Genomic DNA, 18,851 nt, shown 5'->3' with positions numbered 1-18,851 from the left:
TGAATGTATAATCAGGGTGGCATTTTATATTAATGGGGAAAGATGAATTATACAATAAATGTTGCTGAAGAACTCAAAAAAAATTAAATTGGATTCCCAATCCACTCCTTACAACAAAATAAATTACAGTGGAATCAAATGTAAGTGAAAAGAAAAGAACAAACCTTTTAGAAAACACAGGAGAAAAGGGGGGGCCTTTTGATAAATAAGCATGCCTGCCTGGAGAGTCCAAGAACATGGAGGGAAAGGGCACTGTTTCAGTACTCCATTTGTTGCCTTTAGTCCTAATGTGCTTGCATCTCGCTGCTCCACTTGGCACAAAATAGTACGTGCTGGGAGATGTTGCAGATGAATCAAGATAGTTTCCATGGCATACTGACCTCATTTCCCTGCTTTCCAATCTCATACGAGCTAATCCACCTTGAAGAATTATAGCAGAATAGACGAAACTGTAACACATTACCGCCAAGACATCAGCTGCAACTGCCTGATTGCTATTTATTAAAATGCTCTATAAGGAGGTTGTGTTGAAGGCACTTGCATGTTTTGATGAAGCGTTCCTCAAGCTGGACAAGAGCCTTACACAGGCCCTGGAAAGATTTGCAGTAGAACCAGCCAGTCCTTCTTACAGCTTGTATATTTTGCATATTATTAAGCAATATTTGGGCTTCATGAACTTGAAATCATTTTAAGATTCCTTTAACAATATTTTTATATGTAGTTTGGAGTTTTTAGGCTAAGATTAGTAAAGCATAAGAGAAGATTCAGCCGAAACCGGTTTGGCTCAGGGGATAGAGCTTCAGTCTGCGGACTGAAAGGTCCCGGGTTCGATTCCGGTCAAGGGCATGTACATTGGTTGCAGGCACATGCCCAGTAAGGGGGTGTGCAGGAGGCAGCTGGTTGATGTTTCTCTCTCAGTGATGTTTCTAGCTCTCTGTCCCTCTCCTTTCCTCTCTGTAAAAAATCAATAAAATATATTTTTTTAATAAAGAGAGAAGATTCACTGGCAGAATGTTTAAACAGTTTATTTTACAGACATTAGCAAAAGAGATTTTTTTCTGTTCATCAATTTCAAGTTACAAATAAGGTCAGAGAAACAGTTTAATGTCTTTACCATTTGATTGAAACATTAAAGAGTATCATATTTGCCCCGGGCGGGGGGACACTAATAGACTCTATGGTAGGCAGAACGCCCCTTCTCAAAGATGTCCTCATTCTAATCCCCCAAACCTGTGAATATGTTGTTGCACGGCAAGCTAGAATTAAGGTTGCAGCTGGAATTGAGTTTGCTAGTCACCTGAGGCTGAGGCGGGGACAGGAGCCTGGATTACCCAGGTGGCCCCTATATAATCACGTAGGTCCTTGTAAGTGCAAGAGGGGAGGCAGTGCCAGAGGGACTCGTCAGAAGAACACTCGCTGGCCGTTGCTGGTCTGAAGATGGGAAGAGACACCCCCCCCCCCACCCCCCACCCCCTGCTCAGGAATTCAGGAGCCTGGGGAAGCTGTGAAAGGTAAGAAAACATTCTTCTCCGGGGCCTTGAAGGAACACAGCCCAGCCCACACCTTCATTTTAGCTTATTGAGATCCATTCCTAACTTAGAACCTCCAGGATTATAAAATAATAAATCTGTGTTGTTTGTGAGCCACTGGATTTGTAGTAATTTGTTGCAGCCTCAGTAGAAAACTCATACAGAATCTTTAATGTTAAAGCACGTAATTAAGTATTTTGGGCACAAGGTGGCATTAGACTATCAGATTTATCACACACAGACAAAAAAAAATAAAAAATAAAAGCCCCTTCAATTTTATGATACTGAAGGCAATGATATAATTTTTTAAGTCGTCTCATCACATATGCATCTAAGTTTTCACCATTATTGTTGGTAAATTCCTTAAGTTGGTCCTGATGAATTCTTTAAATATATCTTTATTAATTTCAGAGAGGAAGGGAGAGGGGGAGAGAGAGAGAGAAACATCAACGATGAGAGAGAATCATTGATGAGCTGACAAAGCCTGCAACCTGGGCATGTGCCCTGACCAGGAATTGAACCGTGACCTCCTGGATCATAAGACAACAATCACTGAGCCACACTGGCCGGCCCTGATGAATTTTTTATTTGATTTCTGGCAATGATTTTTTTTTAATCCACTAGAATACATGTCACAAGCATAGAAATGTCTTTGTTCCCAGTGCCTACAACACTGACAGCTGCCCATAGCAGGCACCTAATCAATAACTGTTCAGTGATCCAACATCTCATGTTCAACTTGCATATATAAATTGTCGTCTTTTCTAACATTAACCTGAATAACCTGGAACTTGAAGAAAATCCTTGTCCAAGAGTTTTAAATTTAGCACTATTCATAGAGCACTCATTTACTTGAATGTGCTTACAATGCATTCCTCTTTGTGCTAGAAACGAAACAGCCATTCCTTGTTCTATACGGCCCTCCCTGCCCTCCACCAGGTGAGTCCAGTTCTAAGGCAGAACCGCCTTGGGAGGCAGGGTTTTAGGTAACCTGCGTATCTCACTGTACCTGCCCATGGTCTTGGGTGCTGGGCACCTGCTGCTCCCTCTGCCCTGGAGCATTAGGCCCACTTCCTTGGCTTGTCCGACTCTCCAAGTCCAAGTGAGGAAGCGTCCCTCTTGGAGAGTTCTTCCAGTATACTCCGTCCGCAGACATCCTGCAAATTCTGATTCTTCTCTACTCTTGTACTGTGTTCTCTCCCTTTTCACATTGTTTTATACTTGCTTGTATAATTTTTCTGTAGAACAAGATTGTAGAGCTTATTTTTGTGGGATTTTTTTCTTGTATCTCAACAACTGGCCAATACTGGGAACAGCGCAAGTGCTGCTGGAGGCAGGAAGCATCCCATTGTTGGGCTCGGACGGCAGGTGGATAATATAACTGTTGCTGGTTTCTTAATGTGTACGTATGGCTGTGTGCACATATGTTTAATCCAGAAGCAAGAAGTAATCAGGATTACATTTGTCATCTGGGTATAATTTCCTTTTATAAACTCTTAGGAGAGTAAATATAATGAGGCCTAAAATCAATGCTGTCTGTTTTCTTTTTAAAAAATAAGGAAGGAATTTGAATGTAAATTGTAATGTTCTTCAAAGAGGAATGATTTGTCACTTTTTAATTTGATAAAGCTCTTTAGGCTTCAAATATGGACTTGGGCTTTAACTATTAATAAACCTCAGAAAGCAGAAATCAAATCCTCAACTTCTCATGAATTAATTTCTCACAACTTTAAAACTCCAATTATGCAAAGCAAGTCATAAAGAGCAAAAAGGCTTTTCCAACTCAGGTCTTCTTCTGGTGTTAATTCATATGATTAAATGAAATGGTATATATATTAAATTAAGTATTAATACTATAAAGTTTCTTAGTTCTTACCATATCATTTCAACTATATATTTCTGCATTCAATATACTGACTACAATTATTATTTTAGCCAACTTTTATTTATATCAATGTGCTATCATTGAATAGCATAAATCATCAAATATTGCTAAAAGTAATTTTACAAAACAGCAGCCCCTTCTGTTCATCTTCCTACCCCCATTATCCACCAGGCAACCAACTTCAATTTTGTTAGCTATTTTCTCAGATTATACTTTTTTATTTCTAAACTAGAGGCCCAGCACGCGATATTGCGTGAGACCCAGACCCGCAGCGCCGGTGGGACCCAGACTGAGTCCTGCCCAGCCAGGCGGGAGGCGGAACCCAGAGTCAAGTCCCCGCCCACCCGAGCATGCCTCACCGCATATGCAGCCTCCTGGTGACCAGTCTTTGGTCGTTCTGTGTTATGGCGTGAGGGCCACAAGCCTTTTATTAGTATAGATTATATAGATATACACATGTATGTATATACTGCTATCCTTGACTCATCTGAATAGACTTATGTGTTGATTTCCAATTATAAATAATAAGGATTTTTAGCTCATGTATATGTCCTTTCTCCCTCCCACCATCTTCACAAAATTATATCTCAAATATCTGTCAAATCTATATTCAGTGTTTTTATAATTTGACAGTGTATGGATATAGTATGTCATTTACTTTTGAGCCAAATAGCATGATTATATGTCCTCTCTTACATAACTTGTTTTTTTCTAGAGATGATCATTGTCTCATTTTAAAACGTTTTCTTAATTTTCTCTGAACATCTGACTAAATATTCCCACATCCTCAGCAGCTCTATAAAGTTAAATTTTAGACAAAACATGTTAGATAATTGGAGAATTATCTACTGCTTCCTACTGCAATCTGGGTGGCTCAGTGGGCCTGGAATTTGCCATCGCTCTGGGATGCTCTTTGCCTCCATTGGACACTGTTTGCTCAGTCCCATGTATCCCAGTATCTCACCATCCTCCTTTGAAGTTGAGCCCTTTTGTGTGAGTGTGTGTGTGTGCATGCGAGTGCGTGCACATCCTCAAGTAGCTTCCTAAGAAAGGCGATTGGGAAGCACATTTAGAATTCTTGGTTAAAACATAATTTTTAAAAAAATATATATTTTATTGATTTTTTACAGAGAGAAAAGGAGAGGGATAGAGAGCTAGAAACATTGATGAGAGAGAAACATCAATCAGCTGCCTCCTGCACACCTCCTACTGAGGTTGTGACTGTAACCAAGGTACATGCCCTTGACCGGAATCGAACCTGGGACCCTTCAGTCTGCAGGCTGACGCTCTATCCACTGAGCCAAACCGGCCAGGGCTAAACATAATTTTCCCTTAGAAATTTGAAGGTCTAGCTCCATTATCGGCTACCTCCCATTCGAGAAATTTGATGCCATTATTATTCACAATCTTCTATTCATTACCTCTCCCCACCCTTCTCTTCACCCCCACCAAAAGCTTTTAGAGTCTTCTTTTTATCCCCAGTGTTTGAAATTTCAAGAAAATTAGCCTTTGTTGTTATTATTATTTTATTATCTGTTGGGGGTTTTGTTTGTTTGTTTGTATTTTATTCTTTGGGCTGAATACCCAAAAGGCCTTTTTAAGAAGATGTTCGTGTTCTTCAGCTCAGGAAAATTCTTTTATGTTATTTTATTAATACTTTTCTTTACCATTCTTTTCTGCTTCCTCTGGAGCTCAAATTATTTAGCCAGTAAGCCTCCTGCATTGGTCAACTAATTTCTTAAATTTTCTCTTTTTGCCCAATTATTTGCTATTTTGCACTACAGTTTGGATTCTCTAGCTTTTCTACTGCATTTTTTTATTTCTGCCATCCAAATGTATTTTCCTAGTGTTTTTGTTGTTATTCTCTGAATATTCTTTTTAGATCTACCATTTTGTTTCTGTTTTATGAATACAATATCCTCTCTTAATTATCTGAAAAGAGTAATGACTCTTTCTATTTTTCTTCTCCCTTCATAGTTTGAGTTTCTTTTTAAAAAAAAGAAAGAAAGAAAGAAAGAAAGAAAGAAAGAAAGAAAGAAAGAAAGAAAGAAAGAAAGAAAGAAAGGCTTATTGGGAGCATATTTTATATGCCATACAATTCACACATTTTAGTGTCTAATTCACTGATGCTTAGTATATTTATTGAGTCATTTCACCATCCCTGCAATTCAGTTTTAGAATATTTTCATCACCCCAAATCTTTTGGGCAAATTTGTAGGTCATCCCCTCTCCCAACCCTATTCCCATTCTGGTTGACACAACCAGTGAGCCATGCCGGCTGGGCTGATCTGCTTTTTATCTCTACACATTTGCCTGCCTAGACATTTCATATAAATAGGTTCATACAATACTTGTTCTTCTGTGTCTGCTTTCTTTCATTTCCCGTGATGTTTTTGAAGGTCATCCTATTGCACAAGTCAGGAGTTCATTTCTTTTTATTATTGAAGCGGATTTCATTGTGGTGATTTTGCTTCGTCATTCACCAGTTGACTAGACATTGGGCTGTTTACACTTCAGAGAAATTATAAACATATTTTTATTTTTTAAGATATATTTTTATTGATTTCAGAGAGGAAGAGAGAGAGATAGAAACATCAATGATGAGAATCATTGATCGGCTGCCTCCTGCATGCCCCCTATTGGGGATCGAGCCCGCAACCCAGGCATGTGCCCTTGACCGGAATCTAAGCCGGGACCCTTCAGTCCCCAAACTGACACTCTATCCACTAAGCAAAACCGGCTAGGGAACATATTTTTATTTTAATATTTTATTTTGAACTCTGTGTTTCACATTAGAAGGTTTTTCCCAAATGTATGGCACTCTGGCAGTCCCCTCATGTTTAGAAAGCAAAGCCAAACAAGTTATTTGGAAGCTGTATGTGTGTGTGGTGGGAGGTGGTGAAGTGGGGGCTCGGTTGCCATTACCTGGGGAAATCCTCACATCGGTGTTCTGCATCCTTGTCTCTTGGACTGGTGGAATTTTCCATAGAAGACTCTTCACTGTTTTCTCTGGGGGGGATAATCCTAGCTTCCAGTGTCCCCGGACTGGAGAGGAAGGAGAAGGCTAAGATGTCACAACTTTTAGGACATTAACTTTTACTTTATCCCCATTTCCAGGGGGAGATCTGGCCTCCATCAGCTGTGCTTGTATCCCTGAGATGAGAGACCCTCTGTCTCATTCTCTTCTCCTGGGGTGGCTGCACAGAGCACAGGAAGGGATCTGGAGATCTTTGCAAATAGACTTTCACACAATCTATTTTTAGCCCTACCATTCCCTGCTCCTCCTCCCCCATCCCCACGGCTCCCTGGTGCCAATTTCTAAGCCTTTGGAGTTCTGCGGTGTAAAGTAGGTTACCGCTCTGCTCTTCCCACTGCCTCTTTGGGATTAGCTTTCTTGGACCCACTAATCTACCTACCACTATTCCAACTACTTCGCAGCATCCAACATTTTACTGCCATTCTTTTCTTTCCTGGTCTCATTATCCTTTTACTCTCATTTTCACAGCACAAATCCTTTTACTCTCATTTTCACAGCATTTTCATCAGGAACAGAGTATTTATTCAACCAGCCATCTTTAATGAGAATCTCAATTTCATTCTTAATGAGAAAGGAAGCTTTCAGTTCCAAATAAGTTATGTGAATACCTCACTCTCAAAGAATTGCATCGTAACTCACCGCCCTTTAAACGTGTGCCTTCCTCCCCAGAGTACAGAATGGAAGGTGTGGGGAGGAAGAGCTTTGCAGTGACACACCTCAGGCAGGTGGGTAAGGTCAACATCAGCAGTGATGAGTCATGTATAGACCCTTTGTGGTCTGCTCCCAAACATCTATAACCTCAGCCTAATCATGAGAAAAACATAAGACAAATCCCAGCTGACTATGACTGGCACTTTTCAAAACTGTCTAAGTCATCAGAAAAGAGGAAGGTCTGGAGAACCATCACAGCCAGGAGGGACCTGAAGAGACATGATGAATAAAGATAACACCATGATGTGGGTGAGACCCGAGAACAGAAAAAGAACATCAGGCAAAAAAACTAAGGAAACCTGAATAGTGTATGGACTTCCGTTAGTGGTAATGTATCAGTATAGTTCACTGTGAACTCTACTCTCTTTGCAACTCTTCTGTAAATCTAAAATTATTCTTTAAAAACATTCATTAAACAATAAAAATAAATAAACTCTGCTCATTTATCCTTTGGCTTTTTATCGACACCTTTATGTCAATAGAAATGTGCCAGAAATGATCATTTTACAACTTGGCTCATTTCTACCTTATACTAAAACTATCAGCAATCTGTTCCAATTCGTGTACTAGAGTATTCATTCTCTTTTCCAAATATGTACTGAGCAAGTACTATGTTTCAGGATACTACCTGGTGCCAGAACTACAGAGAATAATAAAAAAGAACTCCTGTCCCACTAGAGCTGTGGTTCTCAACCCTCCTAATGCTGCAACCCTTTAATAAATATCTGTGTTTTCCGATGGTCTTAGGCTCTACAGCAGCGGTTCTTTAATAAATATCTGTGTTTTCTGATGGACTTAGGCTCTACAGCAGCGGTTCTCAACCTGTGGGTCCCGACCCTCAGGTTGAGAACCGCTAGCAGGGTCGCCTAAGACCATCAGAAAACACAGATATTTACATTACGATTCATAACAGTAGCAAAATTACAGTTATGAAGTAGCAACGAAAATAATTTTATGGTTGGGGTCACCACAACATAAGGAATTGTATTAAAGGGTCGCGGCATTAGGAAGGTTGAGAACCACTGCACTAGAGGCTCACAGTCCAGTGGGAACACGGGCCGCCGTAGAGCACTTCTTGTTTTCCACTTCGCTAGAGACACACCAGCTACAATGAACACATTTTGTGCTCTTCATATTTTGAATACAAAGAAAATAACAGCTGAAATTCTTCTCGAACTTTTCAAAGCTTTTGTTTAGGTGAGACATGGAGTCCCCGAGAATCACAATACCGTTTATGAAACATACAAGAATGATTAAAAACCTGGTAGAAAAGGACATATTGACAACAGAGAAACAGAACGTCCTACTTTTTGACATGACCACACATCCCCTCACCAACAACAACATTAAGCAGCGCCTCATCAAGAAGGTACAGGAAGCTGTTCTTGACAAATGGGTGAATGACCCTCACCGCATGGACAAGCGCCTGCTGGCCCTCATTTACCTCGCCCACGCCTCGGATGTTCTGGAGAATGCCTTTGCTCCCCTGCTGGATGAGCAGTATGATTTAGCCACCAAGAGAGTGCGGCAGCTCCTCGACTTGGATCCTGAGGTGGAATGTGTGAAGGCCAACGCCAACGAGGTTCTGTGGGCGGTGGTGGCGGCCTTCACCAAGTAACTACCCTGGGGGAAGCCTTCTCCTCCCTCTCAAGTAAACCAGTAGTTTTTCTTCTACTGACTTCTGGTTTTCTGCAATTTATACTTTCCCACACTATAACTGGCTTTTGTTCTGCAACGTAATAGGTGGTTTTTCCTTTTACGTGTGTGTGTGTGTGTGTGTGTGTGTGTGTGTGTGTGTGTGTGTGTGTATCTGCAGGAATCTGCTGGTAAGACGTTTCTTTCTAGATTTAGACAAATAGTTTCACTGCCTGTTAGCATTTCATTTCTTCTTGAGTTTAAGACATTTGCCATTATCACTCTAAAAGGTTTTGGAATTCTATAATGCTGACTTTCAAACAACCTTCAGTTCCAAATACACATCATTAGTACCTACTCAGTTTAAAATTGTCATCAAGTACAAATTCTTGGAGGTAGAAGAGGGTAAAGGGGGGGCCTGACCAGTGTGGCTCAGTGGTTGAGGATCAACCTATGAACCCAGCTCAATTTCCGGTCAGGACACATGCCTGGGTTGCAGGCTTGATCCCCAGTGGAGGCAAGCAGGAGGCAGCCAATCAATGGTTCTCTCTCATCATTGCCATTTCTATCTCTCTTTTTCTCTTCCTTCCTCTCTGAAATCAATAAAATATATTTTTTTAAAAAAGAAGAAGAAGAGGGTAAAGGGGGGATAAATGGTGATAGAAGGACATTTGATTTGTGGTGGTAAACACAATACAATATACAGATGATGTATTATAGAATTGCACACCTGAAAATTATATAATTTTATTAACCAATATACCCCAATAAATTCAATAAAAAAGGAAAAGAACATTTTTCTATATTCTTAAAAAATTAAGGCAGAAATCATACATACAACGTGTTTTTTGTTGTTGTTTTGTTTGTTTTTAATAATTCTTTATTGTTGACACACAAAGTTTTTAACTCACCAAAAGTAAAAGGCTGTATCTATTAGGGTACTTGATGCTAGAGCTCAATAGAGATGCATACATTAACATTTCTTTTCCTGGCATTATGCTAAGTGACATAAGTCAGGCAGAGAAAGACAAATTCTACGTGATGCACTAAAAGAGCCAAACTCATGGAAACAGAGACTAGAGTAGTAATTGCCAGGGACTGGAGGGTGGGGTAAATGGGGAGATGTTGGTCAAAGAGCACAAACTTCCAGGTATAAGATGAGTAAGTTCTGGGATCTAGTGTACAGTGCGGCGATTACAGTTAACAACACTGTACTATATACTTGAGAGTTACTAAGAGAGTAGATCTTAATTGTTCTCACCACAAAAAAGAAATGGTAATTATGTGACAGGATAGAGGTGTTAGCTAAGGCTACAGTGTAAACATTTTCCAATATAAAAAATGTATATATATTGAGATATATAATACATATTGTGTATGTCAATTGTAGCTCAATAAAACTTATATTTGTATATTTTAACTATTAAACCATAAAGGTAAATTGCTCCATAAAGCTGCTTGGGTTTGTGATACATCCCATTTCTGCCGTATAGAGTGTGGACCTCACATGAACTGTTCCTCGAATTGCTGTTACCATGGTTTCCTAATAAATCCTGATAACTGTGAGGACCAGTCCTTCCTCAAAATCGTGTTGGTGATTCTGAGTCCCGTGCTCCTCCATGGGAAATTTAGGAACACCTTATCACGTCTCCTGAAATACCCTGCTGGGATGTAGATTGGTATGGCATTGACTGTGAGGACTTATTTGGAGGAACTGGCATCTTTATGGTATGGGGTCTTTCCATCAAGGAGCATGGCATATTCTCTGCGGTAAATTAAATACGGCCACAGAATCTTTGCAGCTCCTCTGTCAAGGGGCTGAGTCTGCGTTCTGACCTCTTGCATCTGGGCCGGCTTTGCTCTTTGCTTTATCCAGTAGAATGCAGCCAAGTGGTGTCTTGTAAGTTCCAGAGTTTGGGACACTTAATGTGATATAGTTTCTGCCTTCATTCTCTTGGAATGCTGCCTCGAGACCACCACAGCATAAGGAAGCCCAGGATAAAAGAGCATATGGAAAGAGAAACCCAGCTGTCCCAGCCGCGCTGGGCCCCAGACAGCTGACCTGCCAGCTGGATGCACCTGCGTGTATGAGCCTAGGTGAAAGCAGCAGAGAACTGCTCAGCCAACCCAGAATTACGTGAAATGATGAATTCTTGTTGATTGAAGCCACTAAACTTTGGGGTGTTTTATTCCAATAAAGACTAGTTGAAAGAGAAAATGGTACCTTAAAATGAGGTGCTCCATAATAAAAACCTAATACACGTGGCATGGCCTTGAGACTGGCTAGTGGATAGAGGCTGGAAGGGCAGCAAGGAGACTGTTTAGCGGAAGCTGCAAAAGCCCTGAGGGAACTACTATTGAAGTCTGGAAGGATGGTAAGTCGTGTTTTGTGCTAGTGGAAAAAAATTGGCAAAACTTTTGCCAACACTACATAAAGCAGAAGAGCCACCTGGCCAACCCATAAAATCATGAGACATATTGAATTATTGTTGCATTAAGAGAATAAGTTTTGGGATGGTGTTACATAAAAGGTAGTTGAGACATTAATGATTCGTAAATCTGAATTGTGTCCTCTCAAAATGCATATTTTGAAGCCCTAACCCTCAATGTGTTTGTATTTGGAGGTAGGGTCTTAGGGAGATAATTAAAGTTAAATGAGGTCCTAAGAGTGGGGCCCTAATCTGATAGAACTGGTGTCCTTATAAACGGAAGAGATCGAATAACGTGTCTGTAGGTGTTCTTGGGTTTGTTTGTTTTTAATATATAATATTATCAAAAAAGGATTATGTTCATTTCAGATTATTATAGTTCAATTTCTTTTCCTGTGCTAACTCAGCAACATTTATTTTTTATGTTATTTTTATTTAATTTGGGGATAGGTATTACATTCACATTTTTCATGAAATAATAAAAGGTATATAGTGAAAAGTTATGCTGTTTCTCCATCCCTTTGTCTTATCACAATAGTGAATATAATATTGACCAATACAAAATATTAGCAGATGTCCCTGTATTTTAGCTGCCTTGGATAAAAATGTTTCTAAATTTTGTCATTGAAGTTGTGATGTTTTCTATAGGCTTTTAAAAAATCTTTATTGTTGAAAGTATTACATATGTCCCTCTTTTTTCCCCACTGACCCCTTCTAGCCTACCCTGACCCCCGCCCCAGTCCTTCACCACACTATTGTCTGTGTCCATGGGATATGCATATATATGCATACAAGTTCTTTAGTTGATCTCTTCTCACCCACCCACCTATGAGAGAGATATTTGATTCATCAGATTAAGGAAGTTAGCTTCTATCTTTAAATTGCTGAGAGCTTATCATGATTGAGAATGGAATTTCATCCTTTTTTTTTTTAGCCTTTTAACATTGAGGTATACCTTATACATACCCTTATATACCGTGAAAAGCACAGATCATCAGTGTTTACTTTGAGTCTTTTAAAATTTTTATTTATTGACTTTAGATAGAGAAACATCAATTTGTTGTTCCCGTTATTGATGCATTCATTGGTTGCTTCATGCATGTGCTCTGACCTGAGATTGAGCCCTCAATCTTCACGTATCGGGAGGATGCTCTAACCAGCTGAGCTACCTGGCCAGGCCTACTTTAGTGAGTCTTGATATGCATATGCCACATACCCCTCTCAAGCTACAGAGCATTCTCCTAACCCTAGAAACTTTGCTTAGGTTCTTCCAAGTATTTCTACTACCTCTGAGACAACCAACCTTTTGATTTTTTGAATTGGGTTAAGGAATCAGTAGTTCGTCTCTTTCCTTTTCTTTTCTCTCTCCTTTGTTTCTGAGTAGTATCCATCTCCTGAACATACTGAAATTTACCTAACAATTATCTTGTTGTGGGACCATTTGGGTTGTTTCCAGTTTTGAGTTACATGAATCTACTAAGTTCCAGATGACACTTGGTTTAACATGAGCCTGGGAGCGAGACTATGGACTTAATATTAAATTCATGTTACAGAATGTGGAGCTCTGTTGTACAGGCCATTCCTTTTCTCCAGGGAGAAACCTCTAATTTCTTGCCTACGTGGTATAGGTATTCTCAAAGAGAATGTGAGTTGGGCTGGAGACAGGAGGAAAAATATCAATCTTCCTTCTTGATCATCCTACACAAAGTAGACAAAACTATAAACCCTGATAACAGACCCAGACTTCCCAATCATCTTTTCAGCACCTCATTTAAAAATATAAACATTGTTAAGGATCACAGATATCTGGTTTTCCATCAGCTCTGTTTCAGCCCGATTTCTCATTCGTGCTCCCCAGTGTGTGGTCAATCTTTGGTTCCAAAGTTCTCTAGGGTTCTGTCAGTCAATTATCTTCCTTGCTTCCTGACCAAATTTTTCTCTGGGATCCCTTTCAGCTGTGCCCTTCTCTGACTTCCTAAATCAATGAACACTCATCTATCTAGTTTTCATCAACTGATGGCATCGTTTGGGCTTACATATTTTTCATTCATTAACTATGACCATAGAGAAGTCTCAATAGATATACAAAAAAAAAAATCAACAAGTGTATATCAACTGTTTTTAATGAAAAATATGTAGGCACAATATGCTCTTTTTGCAGAGGGTCAAAAGATTATAGTCAAATCAAAGAGAAATACTTTGCAATAATGTAAGAAAGCAATATCGATATGAAATCATATATGCTAGGTTATTAATTCTGGCTTTGTTAGCTGCTAGGTATATGAGTTGGAGCAAATTATTTGATCTCTCAGAACCTCAGTTTTCTCTTCTAAAATGGGATTAATAAAACCTTAAGAATTAGGAGTTAAGAGCACATACACTATGCATAATAAATATAAGTTCTATTTTTGCTTTGAAATGAATAAACAAAAGATGGAAATTAGTGAAATGTTCATCAAGACTGGTTTTTGTTAAAAGCAAAGTTGAAAAGTAGGTTAGTGACATCCTACTAGGGCAGTGGTCGGCAAACTGCGGCTCGCGAGCCACATGTGGCTCTTTGGCCCCTTGAGTGTGGCTCTTCCACAAAATACCACGTGCGGGCATGCACATACAGTGTGATTGAAACTTCGTGGCCCATGCGCAGAAGTCGGTTTTCGGCTCTCAAATTTCAATCATTGTACTGTTGATATTTGGCTCTGTTGACTAATAAGTTTGCCGACCACTGTACTAGGGGATCTATTTCAAAGAAAAGAGCACTTCTGATGGGTATTAGTCTCTCTACTATCCGGTTAAGTCTCGTCTTTAAAAACCATACTGTTTCTTTCTCTTCTTCAAGCATTTTTCTCCTCTCTCCTTTCTGCCTCATCAGTCTCACCTGTTTGAGAAGAAGACAGATGAAGTATGTCAGCCATGGTCTCAGCAGGAAGCTGACTTCACTTCAACTTGTTCCAGAGATAGGACTTTAATTAAGAAATTCCTTCAGAGCTATAGATAAGGGAATGAACAAAGGCTAGCAAGACATACCCAGGCAAGCAATAGCAGGCAGCCATTACCACACCAAGGACAAGAGGGTCACGAGGAGAAATACAATTCCTAAAGCCCAAGAGAATTGAAGGGCCATCAGCAGAACCTCTGGTTGTGGAAGAATGCAACAACTTACTGAGACTTAGCAAAACAGGAAGGAAGAGAGGAAAAAATAACCCAATATATTCCTTTCTTCTCCCACCTTCCCATCTCCTTGGCTACTGGGAGCCAGTTGTCAGGGGAGCCTGGGAGGGGCAGTGCACAGAGGCCAGCCTGCCAGGGCCCAGCGCAGGTGGAGAGTGCAGCCACAGGCAGCAAAAGGAGAATGATGAGCACAAGGAGATTCCAAGGAATACCTGTTGCATTACTTGGAGGGAAATCAAGATGTCTGAAAAGTCTAAACATTCTCAATGATTTGAAAGTGGCTGAAACAGAAAACTGCAAGTCATCTTATGAAAAAACAACAACGAACTTCTTCACTTTACCTCTGATACCTGTCAGATGTAGAAATAGATGCAGGCATTTCCGGTTAGAAAGGAAGATTGTTTCATGTTGCATGTTTCATGCCTTAGGGTGAATCCTAATTCATCATCTCCATGACAGCACCAACTGCCACTCAGGGGAAAAGTACAGGAGCAAAATAGCCCTGAATTAGTGGGACTGACCAGGCTAAGCATCAGGGACTGTTTGCAATGTGTGCATGGGTGCAATTTCAGAAAGTGTCTCAGCTCTTCATGGATGTCTCTGAGGATTTGTTTAAAAACACAAATGCCACAGACTTATCGTGTGCTGAGGAATCTACTAAGTTCTAGATGACACTTAGTTTAACATGAGCCTGGGAGCGAGACTATGTGTCCTTGCATTTTACTTAAAGCCTAAAGGTGTGCCTTGTGATATAATAAAGCCTAATGATAGTATTTGACTTGAATCATAGTATTTGTCCCATGCAAGTGACATTTTGGTGCATTGTATCCAGTATAAGTATTTATCAAGTAGTATGTCTTATTTCACGTTGATGCTTTCTTCTACTGGGAATCAGTGGGTGGGATTCAGAGGCCTGTGAAATCCCTAAAACTGATGGCAATATGTTTGGCATACATATGTTTTTTCTGGGAAGATCTATTATTTCCACAAATACTCCAAAGTTATGCCTTCTTCTGCCTTTCTAAATCAATTAGCACTCCTCTATCTGGTTTTCATCAACTAACTGATGGCCCTCCTCCGTTTCATCTCATCATTTGGGTTTATACACTTTCATTCATTATAGAGGATTCTCAAAAGAGAAAAGGCAAACAAGTATGTTCAACTACTTTGTTTTGTTTTAATTTTTTTTATTTATTGATTTTTACAGAGGAAGGTGAGAGAAACATTGATTTGTTGTTCCACTTACTTGTGCATTCATTGGTTGAATCTTGTATGTGCCCTGACCAGGAATTGAACCTGCCATCTTGGCATATCAGGACAACGCTCTAACCAACTGAGCTATTTGGTCAGGGCTGATCAACTGTTTTCTTTGTTGAGAACCATGGCTGAATACAAATATACTAGTATTGGAAGGAAAGCTGGGTAAAGAATAAGAGAGTTATAAAAAGTTTTTTTTTTTCAAAATAGAGATGAAAATTCATATCAGAAATACCCTCCCTGGCAGTCTTGTTGGCTGGCCTTATGGTGCGTCAGGTGAGAGAGTTTGGGGTATAAAATATAAAAAATAAGACAACCTTTTCCCCGAATTTAATGATGTGTCCCTGAACAGGATTGCCCTCGGTCCTAGTTTGAGACCCATTGTCTTACTGAATCTCCCACCATATTTATTCGGGGGTTTTACATGATGGTAGGAGAATATTCTTGAGTCTGCCAAGATGATTACAGGCAGCCCATGGCTAAAGTATTTGGTGCTCCAGCCAGCAGGAGCATTGATGCGAAGGAATTGCTGCCTGTTGGGGAATTATTCCATAGATATGGAGTACAGAAGGGGTCTCAAACTCAATGCCTATTGGGAGCTGTCCTGGTGGGTAAGTAGTGTTGAACCACAGAAGTTATGCTTTCTATCCAAAGGGGGCAGCCTTTACTCTATTCCACTTTTTTTAGATAAAAAAATTATAATTTGCAGAAGTTGGCAACTAATTCAAAACATTTTAAAACACAATGTGGAGTGACCATATGTTTTGAGGGTGTACTTGGCCCAGGGGCTGCCGGTTTGGGATCTCTGGTGTAAAGTAGTCGTTCCCAAGCCTGGCTGCAGATCAGAATCATCCATGGAGCTTAAAAAACACAGATGCCCAGTCTCCTCCCAAACTTGCTGAATCTCATCTCAGGGGGTGATGCTGATGCACAGCCAAGTTTAAGAACCATGAGAGCAAAGAATTGGCAGATGGAGTAGCGTTTACCATCCTTGAAACTACAAAATTCAAAAATGATCACAATAAAGGAAGGCAGAAGAGAAATGAATAAACTGTCCCCAGGGGGGGAGCAAACCTTTGCGAGGCTTTTAGGAATGCCTTTAAACATGTTCTCCCGTGTTACAGATTTTGTTTTTTATGATCTTTTTATGGAGCCGTGCCTTCCAGAACAGTAGCCTCGCCACATGTGGCTTGTGGCTCCTGCATTGGACGGTGCCGATGTAGAGCATTTCCATCATTGAGAGTTCTACTGGTCAGCCCCGCCTGGGGATGGCAGCCTAAATTATCCAGGTGGACCCTATAAAGTCACATGGGTCAAGAGAACTTTATAAATCTTTCAAGCCATTCATGTGGGATTGATATTTCAAGGAAGTGCTAATTATTAGTATAGAATAAAACATTTCCAAATTGGCTATGTGGGTCTATACACTTACAAAGAGAGATGTTCACCTAATGCAATTAATTAGTAGCTATGAAGATCTTAGAGTGTAAAAGTATTCATGCAACCATTGGACAAATATTTACCCGCTTTTTTCTATATGTCAAGCCCTCTGTTTTGTTTTTAAATTATTCATGAAATTGAGTGGAGTTAAAAAAATTGGCTCAGGCAGCTTTCAAGAGTTATCCTCCCAGATACATATATATATATATATATATATATATATATATATATATAGAGAGAGAGAGAGAGAGAGAGAGAGAGAGAGAGAGAGGTATATATATATATATATATATATATATATATATATATATATAATCTTTAGTTTGCAGTCTACTTTTCCCTTTTAATTATATGGAATTCCTCTTAATGCAGTAATTATCGTTAGTTTGGAACATGTTCTTTGGTATTTGAAATGTATCTTAATGGTTAAAAGAAGAGAAAAGCAGTGATGGCTCACAGCAGAGAAGTTTTCTCTTTGCTGAAAAGTACAGACGAGTTTTGATCTGACCTTGACTAAGTGTAGACATAACACTCTGCCCAACAGTGTGACATTATCTAACTAGAACAGCAGTCTACACAGCCACTCAACCCCAGTCAACACACGCTTCTTACTCTTATTCAAACAGCAGGTAGTGGGATAAAAATCCAGAGAGACAAGATGGAAAGAACCCTAAGGTTATGGGCTTCAGGCCTTGGAGTTGAGTGCAAATTTTAAAATTTGCACAAAAATCTGAACTCTAGAGAATCAAAACATTCTAAATAAATTTTTTAAAAAAACACAGACATTTAGGTACAAGGATCATGAAATAAATTAGGAGAAAGCATTGTAGGTAATATTAAGGATTGTTTACTATAAGGCAGCTTTATGGAGATCCTGAGTAAGGTAAGACCAAGCTCAGTGATTAATAATTGCTGGTCCAAGATGAGAGTAAAGTGACTCTGCAGAAGGCGTGGCTTGGCGCCCAGAAATCTCTTCTGTAGTCATGAACCGTTAATGAATCCCTCTGGGACACATGGATTGGATTTTAAAGTGGTCCAACAAGGTAACTTTTTTTTCTGTAGTATAAATCTAATTGGGTATTTTATAGTCTCCATGTGGCTCTTCGGATAATAATAAAGGCTAGGGCTGCTTCTGGAATGCATAGGTCTGGCTGACATTTGCATAAAGGAGGTAGCTCATGCTATGAGATAACCAGGGTTTCTAATCCTGAAAGGACACTAACAGATCTCAGGACAAAGCCCCTTGGTAATGACTTCTTAGAACCATAAGAGACATGTAACCATTGCAACTGAGTATCACAGTGACTTGAGTCTCTTGCTTTCTTACACACATGTGTGCACATACACAAGCACATATATTTATAATTTGTATGATATACCAGGCCCTGTGTTAGGCATAAATATCAATGAAACACAGACCTTACCCTTGAGGAACTCATATTCTAGAAGTTGAACAAATAATATGATGTAATAAATGCAATGATAGAGATACAAAATTGAGGGAATGACATACATTCATATAAAAGACTATTGTTTAGAGATTATGGATAAGTCCTTTTTTATTTGATGTTGACTTTACAACAAAGATAAAAAGCAACAGGGATGGAGAGCATTTTTGGCTGTTGTTAGACCTAAGGCTGTAATATTATTGTTTTAATCTTAGTCACCCTCCTGTGTTGAAATAGCCTCTAAACTTCTTACTCCCAGACTGAACCCAGCTGAAGGAAGAACCTGAAATGAAGCCAAAAAAAGAACAAAAT

General features: G+C 39.6%; 1 protein-coding gene across 1 annotated transcript; it reads left to right on the top strand.

Annotated features, from left to right (window-relative positions):
- Positions 1 to 8,471: 8,471 nt before the first annotated feature.
- On the top strand, positions 8,472 to 8,856 carry LOC307093660 (Golgi phosphoprotein 3-like). The gene has a single exon (XM_079761920.1). The coding sequence runs from the start codon at positions 8,478 to 8,480 to the stop codon at positions 8,778 to 8,780; it is 303 nt and encodes a 100-aa protein (XP_079618046.1). The 5' UTR covers positions 8,472 to 8,477; the 3' UTR covers positions 8,781 to 8,856.
- Positions 8,857 to 18,851: the final 9,995 nt, after the last annotated feature.

This window comes from Cnephaeus nilssonii, assembly GCF_951640355.1.
Source record: "Cnephaeus nilssonii genome assembly, chromosome: 2".
Taxonomy (NCBI): domain Eukaryota; kingdom Metazoa; phylum Chordata; class Mammalia; order Chiroptera; family Vespertilionidae; genus Cnephaeus; species Cnephaeus nilssonii.
This window is presented reverse-complemented; position numbering and strand designations above follow the sequence as displayed.